The sequence below is a fragment of the Talpa europaea genome, assembly GCF_964194135.1.
Source record: "Talpa europaea genome assembly, chromosome: 6".
Taxonomy (NCBI): Eukaryota; Metazoa; Chordata; class Mammalia; order Eulipotyphla; family Talpidae; genus Talpa; species Talpa europaea.
The window spans coordinates 78,367,622-78,383,875 of record NC_140072.1 but is presented as its reverse complement, the minus strand read 5'-3'; the positions used below and the strand labels follow the sequence as shown (position 1 = coordinate 78,383,875).

Sequence of the window (16,254 nt, the reverse complement as noted above, 5' to 3'; positions counted from 1 at the left end):
TCTAAAGGCCAAAGTGTGTTCAGCCATAGCCAAGCCCAGCTTCGCGTCAGCAGGACACGCCCTGCCGTTGCCCGTAGCCGAAAGTCCGGGTTGGGCAGAGTTAAGGCCAGGCCCCGGCCCCTCGGGTGGGGCAGGTTGGGAGCGGGGATCCAGCGGCGGTGTCGCTGCGAGCTTCTGCGCCTGCGCGCGGCGCCGAGGGGACGGGGTCGGACGCAGAAATGGCGGCCTCCATGCTCTGTAGCCGGTTGTTGGCTGCTGCCACCCTTAGGAGCCAGCGGCCCCGGACGACGTTGCGGGCTGCCGTTCAGGTACTGCGGCCCAGCCCGCTTTCGCTCCGAGGAGCGGCAGAACAAAGGGCGAGGTGGGGGGCCTGGTTCCCGTTGCAGGTGTGAGGGGATCCAATGTCGGGCTCAGGTCACTTTTCAGTTGCTGACATTGGGTGACTTGGTGCCCCGCGAGGCCCGCCGGCGATTTGCCCGCGAGTGGCCCTCTGGTTTGCGAGCGGGTTCCTGTTGGGCCTGTCTGCGCCGGCCCTCTGCCTGTCAGAAGCGCCCGCACCTGGCCGGGATGCTCATTCGGTTTCCGAGGGGGAAGCAGGGAACCTGTGTGGACTCCGAGTGGGCGGTGAGGGCCCCAGAGAAGTTTGTGCTACCATTCCGGCGTTCTGGAGCGTGGGCCGAAGCTTCCGAAGTCCCCGAATGCTCTTTTTAGGGAGGGAGAGAATGCCCTTCAGATGTACTTTCGTGTCTCTTGGGAGCTGTCACAGGTTGGAAGGATTTCACAGAACCAGCAGGGCTTGCTGACTGGCGTTTTCTGGGACGAGGCAAGGGTAGTTTCCCACCTCCCCCGAGTAGTTGTGTAATAATCTGTTTAATAGTGGTAACAGGCTGATATTTACCATTTGAGGAAGTGAGAAAATGGCCTATTGGATCATTTAATTTCTGGATAGACTTTAACATAATGGCCACGGTGTTTTTTTGTTTCGAGTGTTCACTGTGTGCCAGGGACTGTGCTAAGCACTTTACATGTAGTCTTTGATTAGCTTGCGTAGCTACACTATATGGGAGTCATTAATATCCCCGTCACTGGTGAAGAAACTGACTAAGAGAACAAATAATTTGGGTTAGGTCAAGAAGGTAAGGTCAAAACTGAGGTTTATTTCAGAACTGTCCAAATCCTGTGTGCTTGAATCTGCTTTACAAGCCCTTCCAACCCCCCCACCCCGAAAATAGGAATTGGCTTATTCATTTCCCACCAAAAAAGGTTAGGGTAAATCTATGACACAAAACTATAAGTGTATTTTTATGGATTATTTTCAAATATCCATATTCACAAAGGATTAGTACTCATAGGATGTCACTGATAGCTTTTATATCACTTTAAAGGTTGTTTAATGCTTACCTGAAGTACTTTGATATTCTGCCCCTTGTAACCACTAGAAATTGTAACTTTAGCTATCATTTGCTTTGAATTATGATGAAAATACTCCCACATTTAAGTATCTTTTTTTTTTTTTAATAGAGGCATGTTTTTATTTATTTATTATATTTGTTTGTTTTGTTTATACATGCACTGGGTACAGTCAGAAGCGCGGGAGGGTGAGAGAATTCACCAGAGCCAGAGTGGGGAGCAGAGCAGGCAGAGGGACTGAAGTACACTGCTGAGGGGAGCAGCGGGTGGCAGGAGAGGTCTGCGCACCATGTGGGATCCTCCTCCGGTGGCCGGGGAGCAGCCGGGGATCGAACCGGCGCCGCAGAGGCCGCAGGCAGCTTCGCAACCCAGCGCTCAACCGCTGCGCCACCGGGGAGGCCCCACATTTAAGTATCTTAAGAGAAGAGAAAGGTGGGAAGAGATTGATTGTCTTCATAAGGCAATTTCAGAGTGTTAGGTTATGTTCTCAAATAACTATTCAGATATGCCATACATGATTTAGATCTTTTTTTATTTAAAGATTTATTTGATTTTATGCACACAATAACTGGGGTACAGGCCAGAGGTGTGGGGGGTGAGAGAACTCATCAGAGACAAGGGAACAGAACAGGTAGAATGACTGAAATACACTGCTGAGGGGAGCAGCGGGTGAATCAGGAGAGGTCTGCTGTGCCATGTGGGTAACTCCCCAGCTGGGGATCGAACTTGTGCTGCAGTGGCTGTGGATAGCTTCATAGGTTATGTCTTAACCACTTCGCCACCAGGGAGGCCCTAGATCTTTTTTCTTTTTAAAATTATTCATACCTTCAGCCTAGAGGTAGTGAAATTTATGTTTGCATCCATAGTAGAAGTGTTTTTTTTTTTTTAGCTTTTTATTTCCTTCTTTTGAATATTAAAGGGGGCTGTCAAATTATTTAAAAAATGAGCTTTTGGTGAACGGGTTTCCATTCTAACCCCAATCTTTATCTTTTTGGAAATTCCTTTAAAATCCCACTCTCCATATGGAGCTGCCTCAGATACTACCTTGTCTTCCCTTCCCACCCTCACATTGATATAACTTTAGAGTTTGGAAGGATTTTAGTTTAACCCCTTGCTTTTATAGATGAGGACACAGAGGTACAGGATCCTAGGAAACTTATTCAGGGTCAGTGACTTTAGCAACTTCTTAAACGTTTTGTTTCTCTGCCCCTCTTCTAGTTTCTTTGTATCTTTTTCCCAGTGTATATTTGATAAAAGCATTTCAGCTTATAAGCAGATTAAATAATTTAAAATGTTTTCTTGGTTGTGAATCACTTTACCCAATAACTAAATTTTCCACTTTTGAATAAGCATTTAAACTGTGTGATTGGATGACTAGTAATACAGGGATTTGGCCAAGAATTGGTGGCCTTCAGCAGTACAAACCTTCCAAGTGATAATATCAAGAAAAAATAAATACTTAAATGTGGGAGTATTTTCAACATTATTTATTTATTTAAGATTTACTTATTTATTTATACAAGCACTGGGTACAGTCAAAAGTGCTGGAAGGTGAGAGAATTCACCAGAGCCAGAGCGGGGAGCAGAGCAGGCAGAAGGACTGAAGTACACTGCTGAGGGGAGCAGCGGGTGGCAGGAGAGGTCTGCGCACCATGTGGGACCCTCCTCCAGTGGCCGGGGAGCAGCCGGGGATCGAACCGGTGCTGCAGAGGCTGCGGGCAGCTTTGCAACTCAGCGCTCAACCGCTGCCCCACCGGGGAGGCCCTCAACATTATTTAAAGCTAACGATATTTGAAGTTACAATTTCTAGTGATTACAAGGGAAGGCTTATCAAAGTACTTCAGGTATCCATTAAGCAATCTTTAAAGTGGTATAAAAACTGTCAGTGACACTCCATGAATACTAATTTTTGGAAATATGGGTATTTGAAATAAACCATATACTTAGAGTTTTGTGTCATGCCTAACCTTTTTTTTATATGCGTGTAAAAGTTTATATGTGTAAGTATTTATGTATAAAATTACATTTATTTGTTTTTTGTGGAGCCATTTGATGATAGTAAGTTGCAGGTATTATGACTCTTTGCTCCTAGGTATTTTGGTATATATCTCTTAAGAATAAGTACATTCTCTTAAATAACCACAGTAGTTATCACACTTAGAAAATTTAACATTATTATGACACTAATATCTAATATATAACTAATGTCTAATATAGAGTTCACATTCAAATTTTCCCAGTAGTCTGCAAAGTATACTTTATACACTGTTACTTTTGTTTTTTGCTAGAGTCTCCGGGAATTTTTTGTGGTCTAGCTGTCTGATTAGGTGCCACCTAGTGACTTTACCATTGCTTTTACATTTGTTATATCTGTTTATTTACATGAATGTGAGCTCTGTGACTGGTACCAAGTTGACGACCTCCTTTGAGGATTCTTAGCATGATGTCTGGTAATGTAGACATTCAAAAAATGTGCTAGTGTATGACTGTTTTTGCAGGTTTATGCTAAATACTCCCACACTCCCCCAATATTTTTATTATTATTTTGGTATATAACTTATACAGTAAAATGTACGAGTTAAGTTGGTTGTTAGATTAATTTTTATGTGTGTATATATTTGTGTAGCCACAGTTCAGATCAAGATGCATGTTTTTAGCTCTCAGAAGTCCTGTGTCCTCTCTCCTTATCAGTATTCTCCAATGGAAGGTAATCTCTAATTCTGACTTGTATTGCCAAGAAATTATTGACTAATTTTGAACTATATAAAAAGAGGTCATGTAAGTATATATTTTTGTGTCTTGCTTCTTTCCTTTAAAATTAGTGTTTTTGCAATTCAACCATTGTTTTGTTAGCGGTATTTTTTAAACAATTGCTCTGTAGTATCCTATTATGAACATACCACAATATATTTTCTTGTTGACGGGCAATTGAGTCATTTCCATTTTTTGTCTCCTATGAATAAGCATGCTCTAAACATTCTTACATAGGCCTTTTGGTAGACTAAGCAATCTTTGATATACCCAGGAATGGCATTTCAGAAGGTAGATTATGCTAATCAGTTTGGGAGGTTGCTGGCTTTTAATATTGAAATAACACTATAATCAGGTAGTTGAGCTAACAGGGTGAAATTGTATATAGGGTTTTAGTTTGTCGCATGAATCAGAATTGAATTGCTATTATGTGTGGTTCTCAAACTGTAAGGTGCTTGAGAATCAGCTGAATGACATGATAAGAATGCAGATTTCCTGAGACCCAGACCAGAGATTCTGATTTTGTAGGTGAGAGTGGTTCTGCATAGATTGAAAAGGGGAAGAGTTTGTAGTTGGCAATGCTTTCTTGGAAGCTTTTGCAGTTTGGTTGTAAACTGAGTTTGTAAAGGGGGTACCTGTTATGAGAATCATTTAGGAAGAGTACATTAAAGATGATGTGGCAGATTGATTCTCTGAGATGATATTTATAGATTATTTAGATGGAGAGTTTAATGGAGGAAAGTGATTTCTGCGGGAAATCACCTGTGGTGATTCAACACCTGTGGGAGAGTGAAGGAAGATGGATTATGTTGAGGGAGAAGTAGATCTGTGGTGCAGCTTCCAGTTTATGGGATACCTGGAACTGGGATGGTCCTTCTGAATTACCCCAAATGGGGATGAGGTGCCAGGTCTTTATATCTCTCCTTAGCCTCATTTGATCAGTCATTGGATCTAGATTGAAATGATGAGGTATGATATTGGGCAAGAAGGCTTCAATGAGAGAACTCAGCTGAGAGCTGTCAGCAGCCAGCACACCCATCAGCTGGGGCTATGGATGCCTTGGTCCTGAAGCTGGTATCTAGGCAGCATACCACAATGTCCACTACCTATGAAGCCAGAGTTTTGAGTCTTGAGTGTTGTAGGGTAAAGAAAATATCAGGCTTTTCTGCCCTTCCGCCATCAGGATAGATGATGGATCCTTGTCCTGAATGCATGCCTGATGGGGGCACCTGGAATAGGGTGTGGGCATAGGTAGATGGGATTCAGCTGAGTTAAGACTGCTTTTTAAGGATGGCGTCACAGGGACGCCAGCAGCAGCAATAGCAGCAGCAGTAGCAGTAGAAGCCGAAGCAGAAGCCGAGAAGCAGCAGAACGAGCGCTAGAGAGCCCAGATAGAGTGAAGACTTGCTGGGGGCTGGGAGGCCTGCCAGCCTCCCAGCCAGCACCCCTGCCTGCCATATGCCTGGTGAACCCCAATAAAAGACCTGCAAAAAACCACTGAGGACTCTGACTCCTCCTTTACCCGGTCTGCATGGGATCAGAAAACCTGCACTGTGCCCGTTCCTGCCCTTTACAAGTGTCTGAATCAGTAATGGTACTAACTCATTCAGTTATCACATATGTAGTGCCAGGGGATTTATTAGGTGCTGGAGGAGTGGTGAAAAGAAGAAAGTTGGGAATGACTCTTGCTTTGATGAAAAAGATGAGATTGGTTTCCCAGTGACTGAATTTGGCAGTGAGGTAGAAATATTCTGTAGGTCATTGACGATATGGCAGTAAAGATCAAATATATTAAGATCTTATGAAAGATAAGGACGAGAGGTGAGGGAATAGTTAAAATTACAAGGGTTACATTGATATTTAATGTGCAGATTAACTTTTAGTTTTGTTTTCAGTGAGATACTTTGAATATTATATTTTCATGATTTAATTTAACAGTTTTTTTGTAGTTGGGAAAAAACTATTCCTCTATAGGAACTGTTTTGAGAAGGTGTTTTAAATAAGAATAACTGCCATATCCCTGTCATATATAATTATTTCCCCAATTTCTCTAGGTTCTGGGAAGTCCTGGATTATTTAACAATCATGGATTTCAAGTACAGCAGCAACAGCAAAGAAAAATCTCACTACATGAATACATGAGTATGGAATTGTTGCAAGAAGCTGGAGTCTCTGTTCCCAAAGGACATGTAGCTCAGTCACCAGATGAAGCTTATGCAATTGCCAAAAAATTAGGTACTAAATTAAGAAAACTTAAACTTTCTTGAGAACTCTGGTGGGAACTTTTATAAAATGTGTACTTTACTTTACTTTTCATTCAATAACTTTTAGTTTTTATTTAAAAAAAAAGATTATTGACTTAAAAGCGAAGGCAGAACTTTATTGACATTCTAAATTATTATGAGATTACTGTGAGCTCTTCTACATAGGAATGGTGTAGATTGGCATTGGGAAGCCAAATCTTATTTTTAGTGGCATATAACTGTGGGTAAGGAAATTCTGTTTATTATTTGGTAGCTTAAAAGGGTGGTGGCTATGATGATTCTTCATGGAAATGATGAAGGAAAATCTTAGCTTTTCATGTTGTTGGTGAAAATTTTGTTAATGAACGGTGACCTGTAGTTTGAACTTATACATGATAAGAGATGTACCTCATTTTTACCTTTGACGCATTGGATGTTAGAGGGTCTTAAGGGTTGAGCTTTTAAAAAAACTGATTGTACTTTGTATTTCTGTGGTACTTACTTCTTAGGCTACTTTTATTAACTGTCTCCTTGAGATTCAATCTTATTTATATGACCCAAACTTTAATTTATGAACAAGACTCAGCTAAGAAGGAGGGAAAATTTGGACATGTAATTGAGAAAGTATAAGATTTTCTCATTCCACCTTCTGTCCTTAAGAAAAAATATCTGATTTTTGGCCTTGTTTTTCATTTTTGATACTCTGACCTCTTGATTTCCATACTCACTGTAAAAATCTTCTGTGATTCTTAGCTATGGGAGAAAGAATAGTTAATATGTACAGGATATACTAAAACTACGAATATTTCTGACAAGTTCTTTGGGATCAGGACTTAAATATATTGAGCAGATAAGCAGCTCAGACTTTGAGCTTCTTAGAATAGAAAGCATTTCGTTCCTCTCAAAGTATGTTCTTGTCAAACTCACTCTGCAGTTATGTTACAATATGGGGGTGGGATTAATGACTAATGAGGACCTTTAAATCTAGAGTAGAAATGTTACTTTCTAAAAGACATTTCATAATTGCTATGAAGATGTTGAGGACATTTTGTGTTGTGGTGAGTTAATATCAGAAAATATTTATTATGGCATCTAATTGTAGAAGATGTGGTATGAAGTACTTTAGAAATACTCCCCATTCTAACTAGCTAGCTAGCAATTCCCAGTGTTGATTTTGGCTACCTCAGGGTGATTTTTGCTTCTTGAGTTACAGGCAAATTAACAAAATGTAAATTCCTATTTATTAAAACTTTTACCTCATTAACTGATATACTAGGCCATAAATGCATTACAGGTACACAAACTGTTGCTTCCCCGCAGTCCAGTGGGTGGCAGGAGAAACTGACTTAGCACAGGGTCACTGATCTCTATAGTAATGACTGCTGACGTTGCTTTGGCCTCTTTTTCCAGTAGTCCCTATAAATTCTGTCATTTTCTATGTGTGTCATGATGTGAACAAAGTTGGGAAGCTCTGTCCTAGAGGCAAGAGGCAAATTCTACCTGTTGTAAATAAAGTTAGTGATGGAAGAATGGTTGAAAAGACATTTAATTCTGTGAGTTCACAAAATGAGGGTTGGTGTGTTTGAAGATTGCAGATAAGTTTTAGGAATGGATTATCAAAGGGATGGTTGTTAAGCACAGAAATATGAAGTAGTATAATTTGGGGTTTATTCTAAGAGAAGATTGCCATCTCATAGCTACAGTTCAAGGAAATAGATTTAAGTAAGGTGTTTGGCAGAGGTTTTTTTGTTTGTTTTGTTTTTAAATAATTTCCTTATTGACTGTAGAAATATTGTTTGAATTCTAGTATAATTGAGGTGGAATTTCTATTTGGTTGATTAAAAATAGGCAAAGGTTGCTGCTAGTGAATGTTAGCCTGGAAGAATATTTCTAATGGTCTACAATAGTACTTTGCCTTCTTTCTTCATCTTTCCAACATTTTATTAGATGACTATATATCAGACTTAACATGTTTGTCAACGACTAGAGCTAGAAGTAGTGGTGAATATTTTTAAAGACTGATGGCATCCATAATAGATCTTTCTGACTAGAGCAAAGGACTATCTCCATTAAGATTGGAAGCTGTATGAGAGCAGTAATAGGCTTCTTTTGCTCATTTTTGTTATCTATAGCTCTCCAGCACAATATCTGGTATGTAGATGTATTGTTGATTGAATTAATGGAATTGAATAAATCTTTGTTTCAATCAGTTGTCCATCCTCAGACTTCTAATTCCTCCCTGTGTTGATAGTTAGATACTGTATGTGGATATTTTTTTCTATTGGCTTTTTTTTTTTTTTTTTTTTTTTTTATAGAGGCATGCTTTATTTATTTGTTTGCTGGCTTGTTTGTTTTGTTTATACATGCACTGGGTACAGTCAGAAGCGCGGGAGGGTGAGAGAATTCACCAGAGCCAGAGCGGGGAGCAGAGCAGGCAGAAGGACCGAAGTATACTGCTGAGGGGAGCAGCGGGCGGCAGGAGAGTTCTGCACGCCATGTGGGACCCTCCTCTGGTGGCCGGGAAGCAGCCAGGGATCGAACCGGCGCCGCAGAGGCCGCGGGCAGCTTCGCAACCCAGCGCTCAACCGCTGCGCCACCGGGGAGGCCCCTATTGGCTTTTCTTTTGTTGTGAAGGACTGTTTTTTGAAGGAACTTCTGGAAGATAATTTCTGGCCATAAGGAGTCTATATTCCCAGAAGAAGAGAAGTTGATATTTTGCAGAAGAACCTTTTGTCTTGTAAAATGTTTTTGAAAACTTGGAGCCTTATTACTGTTACTTACTGTGAGACTATTAAATTCTCAGTTAGAAATTGAATAGAAATGTTTGAATTTAGCCCAGGAAAGCACAAGTTTTATATATTGACAACTTTTATATTACATTTAAATTATTGCATTATAGTTATTCTCTTTGGATATAAAGAAATATTTCTAAATTATGAGAAAACCATGATTTAGTTGGTTATCATTAATGGGTAAAATGATGAGTGAGTGCTCCTATGAGTTTGGGCATTAACTCTAATTTACCATGGTCCCTAAGTCTGTTGTCTTCTCAATAAGAAATTTATTGTTAGTTTTAAGGGCATTTCTTTGTTTTCTTCTTCTTTATCTAATACTGTTACAGTTGGGAATGGTGGGGATTGTGGCAAATTGAAAAGGGTCTTGTGTGAACATGGTGCTTCCAGAGGGGCATTATATGCCTCCTTTGTGGTAGGATCCATTTCTATTTCTGGGTTTTTCAAGAATAGTAGAAAAATCGAGATTTATAAGAATTCTCTCCATTAAATGCTTTTATTTTCAATATCCTCAAAATATTACATACTAGGACATCACTGTATATTTGAAGGTGATTACTCCTATGGAAAATGTGGAACAGGGTAAGGGGAAATTGGTCACAAATGGGCAGATTGCAGTACTAGGTAGAGTGATGAGGGCATGTTTCTTAGAGATTTAAAGATAAATTTAAAGGGAATGAGGAACTTTCCCTAAGAAGTTAGCTGCAGGTTGTTTCAGGCAAAGGGAGCATTAGAGTCAAAGCTGAAGGCAGGGGCATGCCCAGGAACAGCAGACACTAGTATGACAAATGGAGTAACCAATGAGCAGTAAGACATACTAACCGTAAGGGCATTGTGACTTTCACTCTGAGTAAAATGGACATTCACTGCAAGCTTTTAAGTAGAGAAGTGATGTACTCACTTTGGTTGCTGCTTTGAGAATATTCTGTTGGGAACAGGGGTAATCTAGGTGAGAAGTAATGGAGGTGGGGACAAGGCTCCAAAATGGAAGTGATGAGTGGTCAAGATTCTGGATAAATTTGAAGATTGAGCTAGAATAGATGTGGTTATAAGAATGTTTTCCTCTTCCTTTTCTTTTTTTTTTAACATTGCCTTCTCTAACTTCTTTCTAACTTCTTTTGACTTGAGTGTCTGAATTTCCAATTTATATCATTCATTTTCTAGATATTGTTTTGTAATAATTCTTTAAATGTAAACTTTTGGTCATTTTTATTTCATCATAACTGTGCATTTGTTACCTCTTTGATTTGGTTGGTTTATCTGATTGATATATGCTGTATGGGATGACTTTTCCCCAAGAGTAGAGTACTTATCTTAGTCTCTTCAGATATGTGTTTACAGAGTGTTTGTTTTATCCCAAGGATTGCTTTCTGATAGGGATAATGAGTAAGATGGTGCTCTTAAAGCTGATATTTTTCTTTTTTAAAGATATATTCATTTAAGTATACAAGAACGGGTGTAGGACAGAGGTGCGGGGGGTGAGAGGATTCACCAGAGACAGAGTGGGAAGCAGAACAGGTAGACTGACTGAAATACACTGCTGAAGGGAGTAGAGTGCGAGACAGGAGAGGTCTGCTAGCTGCCATGTGGGTTAGCTCCCTGGCAGGGGATCGAACTCAAGTTGCAGTAGCTGGTGATAGATTAATAGTGCTGAGACATAACCCCTTGTGCCACCAGAGAGGCCCTTAAATCTGATCTCAATGATGAATTATTTTTCTGTAATGTAAAATTTGCTTGTATGTGCAAAATACTATGAGAGTCAAATTAAGGAGGCAGAATAATGCCCCTTTCAAAGCTATTGTCCTAGGCTGAATAGCCACTTAACTGATTTTCCTTAACAAATTGGAAAGAGGAAGAAGACAGATCAGTGTACCAGTTGAAAAAAATTTCAGAGTATTTATTAGAAAACATATTTTTAAGACTTAACAAATTTTAATGCTGGAATCTCGATAAACCTGAGCGTTTTCCTTGTAACGCTACCTTAAGAATGTATATTAAGAAGACTTTATTAGTGGGGCAGTGTAGATTGGTATTAATACTAGCACTTTCCCCCTGGCTCATGATGTATTTCTGTTTAAAGCAGCATTTATATCTCAAATTTTTAAAAGATAGCAAGTTTACATGTGAATAGCAAGGGAAGAAAGCATTAGGAAGACATTCCAATCTCAGTTTTACACTTTTTATACCTTCCAAAATGCTAGATATTTAAAATGTGAAGGAGCAGTAAAATGGTTTAATATGATTGGGTAATATTTTAAAGTTGTGTATGGTGAATGAATTAACATGTGGATAAATGGGACTTTGTTACCTTTAATAATATCACTTAATATATATGCTTAATAACAACATACTGTGTCTTGCGTGCTGCTCCATGTGTCTTATCTAACAGAAATGTTTTTCTTTTAGGTTCTAAAGATTGTGTCATTAAGGCACAGGTCTTAGCTGGTGGCAGAGGAAAAGGAACATTTGAAAGCGGCCTCAGAGGAGGAGTGAAGATAGTTTTCTCGTAAGTCATGTTTTTTAAAGAAAAATTGTCATTAAAGAAAATAAACTTGGGGCTTCCCTGGTGGTGCAGGGGTTAAGACAGTGATCTCAAGCTAGTACCAGCCACTGCAGCAAGAGTTTGATCCCCGGCCACTTTGATCCCTAGCCAGCCAGGGAGCAACCCACATGGTGCAGCAGACCTCTCCTGCCTTACCTCCTGCTCCCCTCAGCAGTGTATTTCAGTAGAACTGCCTGTTCTGCTCCCCTCTCTCTTTGGTGAATCCTTTCACCCCCAACACCTCTGATTTACACCCCTCTTCTTGTATGCATAAATAAATCTTAAAAAAAAATAAACTTGTTATAAAAGATGCCCCCCCCCTTTTTAATGAGATTTATTTATTTATTTATTTATACAAGCACTGGGTACAGTCAGAAGCGCAGGAGGGTGAGAGAATTCACCAGAGCCAGAGCGGGGAACAGAACAGGCAGACTGATGAAATACACTGCTGAGGGGAGCAGTGGGCGGCGCAGGAGAGGTCTGTGGCGCCATGTGGGACCCTCGCTGCAGAGGCTGTGGGCATCTTCATAGCCCAGTGCTCAACCGCTGCGCCACCAGGGGAGGCCCGCCTCTTATTTTCAATTGATAAAAATATTTAGATTTAAATATTAGGTGAGATAGGATTTTGGCTATTGTGTGTTTTTCTCAGTTGGAGGTGAAAAGGATTTGAGATTTTTTTTCTTATTTCAGTCCAGAAGAAGCAAAAGCTGTTTCTTCACAAATGATTGGGAAAAAGTTATTTACCAAGCAAACTGGAGAAAAGGGCAGAATATGCAATAAGGTATTGGTTTGTGAGCGAAGATATCCCAGAAGAGAATACTACTTTGCAATAACAATGGAAAGGTCATTTCAGGTGAGCAGTTATAGATATTTTACATTTAGAATGAATTTATTGCATTTAATTTTATGAGTTGATTATTATTTTTATTTGTATGGTAAAGATAAAAAAGATACAGTGCATAATCTTTTTTATATAGGTTGTGAATGCAATATTTATTTTTGTGTCTTAAAATAATACGGTTAATGCCATAAAATTAGATATATTAGATTGTGGCAGAAAAAACTGATCGGCAGAACCCTGCTGAAATAAATTCCATAGGAATTCCAAATTTTTAGTTTGGTAAAAGCAACTAAAATCATCTCTGATTCCTCTCTAGAGTCTATAGACTAAAAAGATAATTGCTAGTATAGTAAAATATTCTAATCAAAGAGAAAGTGAAAACACTCAGCCAATGTATATCTCTGGCTTCATCTTTTTCTTTTTCAACTTCTTGTTATATTTTTATAGCTTGGGGTTTGTTTTACTAGATGATTTGGTATTTGGTAAGTTGAAGGGTGAAGTTCAATAGCAAACAATATGATTCTGTTTTAATTAATTAATATTTTTACATAAACAATGGTCATGAAGTACCATTGTTTTACAGCTTTGTTAATATTTTGACAAATAGGATTTCTCCTTTAGGTGTGGTCACCACCAAAGCACCCATAGTCCTCCACGATGGTCTGTTATGCTCTCTTCCTCCTGCTTCTTACCCCGCTCCCATCTCTTTTCCTCTCCTCCTTCCTCTTCATGCCTCAGATCTATGGTCAGTTTTTCAGGATTTTATAGGCAAACACTATGACTCTAAGGTGTATGACCTTTGCTCGACTAGTTGTGAACTTAAAGATATTAGGTAAAGAAATCCTTTCGTAGACCAGATGCTTGGAGAAGGCATTGATAATTACTTTATACTATAATTCTCTGGCTTTTTGAGTGCATTACGTTTTATAAGCTGAATCTGTGTGGTAACTAGCTTGTCTTTTGAAGCAAGTTGTGTACATACTTGGAAGACCTGGTAAGGATTTGGTGTAGAGCATTACTAATTACCCAATTAGTAATGTAACAAAAATTTTAAGGATCATGAAAATAGTTTTCTTAAATAAAACAGTCTTAATAAATATTTTCTGTGTTGGAATTTTTTTTTCTTACAGTGAATTAAATCTTCTAGTAATGTTTGTATGAGATCACCTTTCAATTTTTAAAAGAATTTCTTAAGGTATAACACTAGATGGTAGTAAAAATCCACTCAGAATATAAGATAAAAAAAGTCTTAGTCATAAGTGATGTCTTTTCTTCTGTAAGGTTCTGTTTTTGCTATATATTTTTTTTATTGTTATATGTTAACATCTGTCATTTTGTTAGTTATTATGTTTGTACTTTATGCCTGGACAAAAAATTGAGATATGAGTCCTATAGTGTACATTCTGAAGAACTCATTTTGATTAGAGCTAATGTGGCAAAGCAAGTGTGTTTATTAAAGGATATGCATATAACTCTGAATTTGTTTTATTAAATATACATTAAGGCATTCAGGAGAAGGATTAAATTTAAGTTCATTTTAAGAAATTGTATTTTCAGAGAACTATTTGAGTCTTATAAAGGAAAAATAGGTTTATTTCCTTTGCAAAACTTGAAATAATTCAGACTGAAAATCCTGTAGTACTAATAGTAAAACTATTTGGCCAAAGACATAATGTTCTTTAATTTTAATGTATTAGTCAAATTTGGAATTGACTGCTGTTGCTTTTTGAGATAAGGCAAGCTTTTTTACTCATCCTTGTGGGCAGGTCCCTATTAAACAACTGTAAGCTCTTTAAGAAATAAGTCATTTTTTTATTGAATTAAAGCTCTAAGCAGAGCTTGTTTTTTTGTTTGTTTTGTTTTATTAAGTTGTCACAGTTGTTTGACTCATTGGCTACTGCTTGGACTTGATTTCCAGGCACCATTCCTCCCAGAAGGGTGGGCAGATAATAGAGTCAGAGCTCTACTTGTCTAATCATATTGTTGGTATCTCTGGCTGATCATTGCCTACCTGAGTCATCTTTTTTTTTTTTTTAAGATTTATTTTATTTATTTATACAAGCACTGGGTACAGTCAGAAGTGCGGGAGGGTGGGAGAATTCACCAGAGCCAGAGCGGGGAGCAGAACAGGAAGACTGATGAAATACAATGCTGAGGGGAGCAGCAGGCGGCAGGAGAGGTCTGCGTGCCATGTGGGACCCTCCCCGGTGTCTGGGGATAGAACAGTCGCTGCAGAGGCTGTGGCAGCTTCACAGCCCAGCGCTCAACTGCTGCGCCACCAGGGGAGGCCCCTGAGTCATCTCTTATATTAACTATATAGAGAATCCCTCATGAGTCACCTTGTTATCATTAATTCTGAGATTTGGTAGAGGGTTTCATGGTTGCCTCCTAGACACTGGGAACTAAGCCAGCCAGTTATTTATTTATTTACTACACATGTACTACTATTTATTTACTATACCTGTATACTAGAATCTAATCACATGGTACAAAATTTAAAAACTACAAGTATATACAGGGAAATATAAATTTCCCACTCTTTCCTATTTTTCTCCTTGAAGGTCAGTGTTGTTTTTTTTTTTTAAATCATTTTTTCATCTAAAGAGCACTTAGCACTCTTAAGAGTAACAGATTATTTTTCTTTTTGCTATTGCCTTAGCCATTGCCTTATTTTGAGCATTTGGAAGACTATTTCATTCTCTAAAGAGTAATAAATACTTCTTCCTTTGCATTATACCTTCAGATGAGTTTGTTATTCCAATACTATTGCTGGAATAGAGAAATGGAATTAGTCTTTAGGTTTCCTGTTTTCATGAAAGTCAAAACCTTTTTTTTTCTGAATTAAGAATAATATATTCATTGTGAAAAATTTTTTGGAAAATAGTGACACATAAAATAACAGTCTTGCCCTTTAATGTTTTATTTCCAACATCATTTTTTTATTTTTGTGACTCATGGGTGGACACACATTTAAGCACACTTTGTTTCAAAAAAAAAATTGAGAATAGAATCTAAAATTTTACGTCATTTTTTCTTATATAACACTACTGAGTTAATTTCCTATGCCATTAAATAACCTTCAGTAATATGGATTTACCATTTCTTTGTTTTTGCATACTAAAATTATATCCAGTTTTGCCCATAAATTAGCAAATCTGTTCATTTGTTTTAAAGTTTTTTTCTTTGATTGATTTTGGAGAACTTAAAAGTTAGTAATTTTAATTATTTAGTATTTATAGTTTACCTTCTTATATAGTTCATGTTGAAAGCCAGAACTATTTATTCAAGGAAAGGTAGCTTTATTTTTTTTCACAGTAGGACTAGAGCTTCTAAAATCTGGAACTTTTTATTCATTAGACATTTCCTTTTAAATATCAATAATCTATTTTTATGATTTTCTAATTTTTTTTAATAATACTTTAATTTCCTCAGGTCTTACATAGATTATATACATGTATGTTTATGTTTATACACATAGATTATATGTTATATGTTATGTTTATATACATAGATTATATTTCATATATGTTTATGTGAACTTATTTGGTATAAGTTTTGTGCTTATTTTTTTTCTCTTGCAGGTGAGCCATTATCATCTTCCTTTTCACCTTTTTTTATTATTACAATTGAACACTGATAAGGGGGCACAGTGCAGGAGACATGAGGATAAATTCT

At 38.1% G+C, this 16,254-nt stretch overlaps 1 protein-coding gene across 1 annotated transcript in view; it reads left to right on the top strand.

Moving 5' to 3' along the window:
- Nucleotides 1-218: 218 nt before the first annotated feature.
- The window catches only part of SUCLA2 (succinate-CoA ligase ADP-forming subunit beta), a gene marked incomplete at its 5' end in the record, with an annotated part of 38,554 nt that continues 22,518 nt past the window's right edge, over nt 219-16,254 (top strand). Inside the window, 4 exons of the mRNA XM_084235214.1 lie at nt 219-308; nt 6,216-6,396; nt 11,603-11,702; nt 12,429-12,591. Coding sequence (XP_084091340.1) covers nt 219-308; nt 6,216-6,396; nt 11,603-11,702; nt 12,429-12,591 — 534 coding nt within the window. The remainder of the gene's footprint in view (nt 309-6,215; nt 6,397-11,602; nt 11,703-12,428; nt 12,592-16,254) is intronic.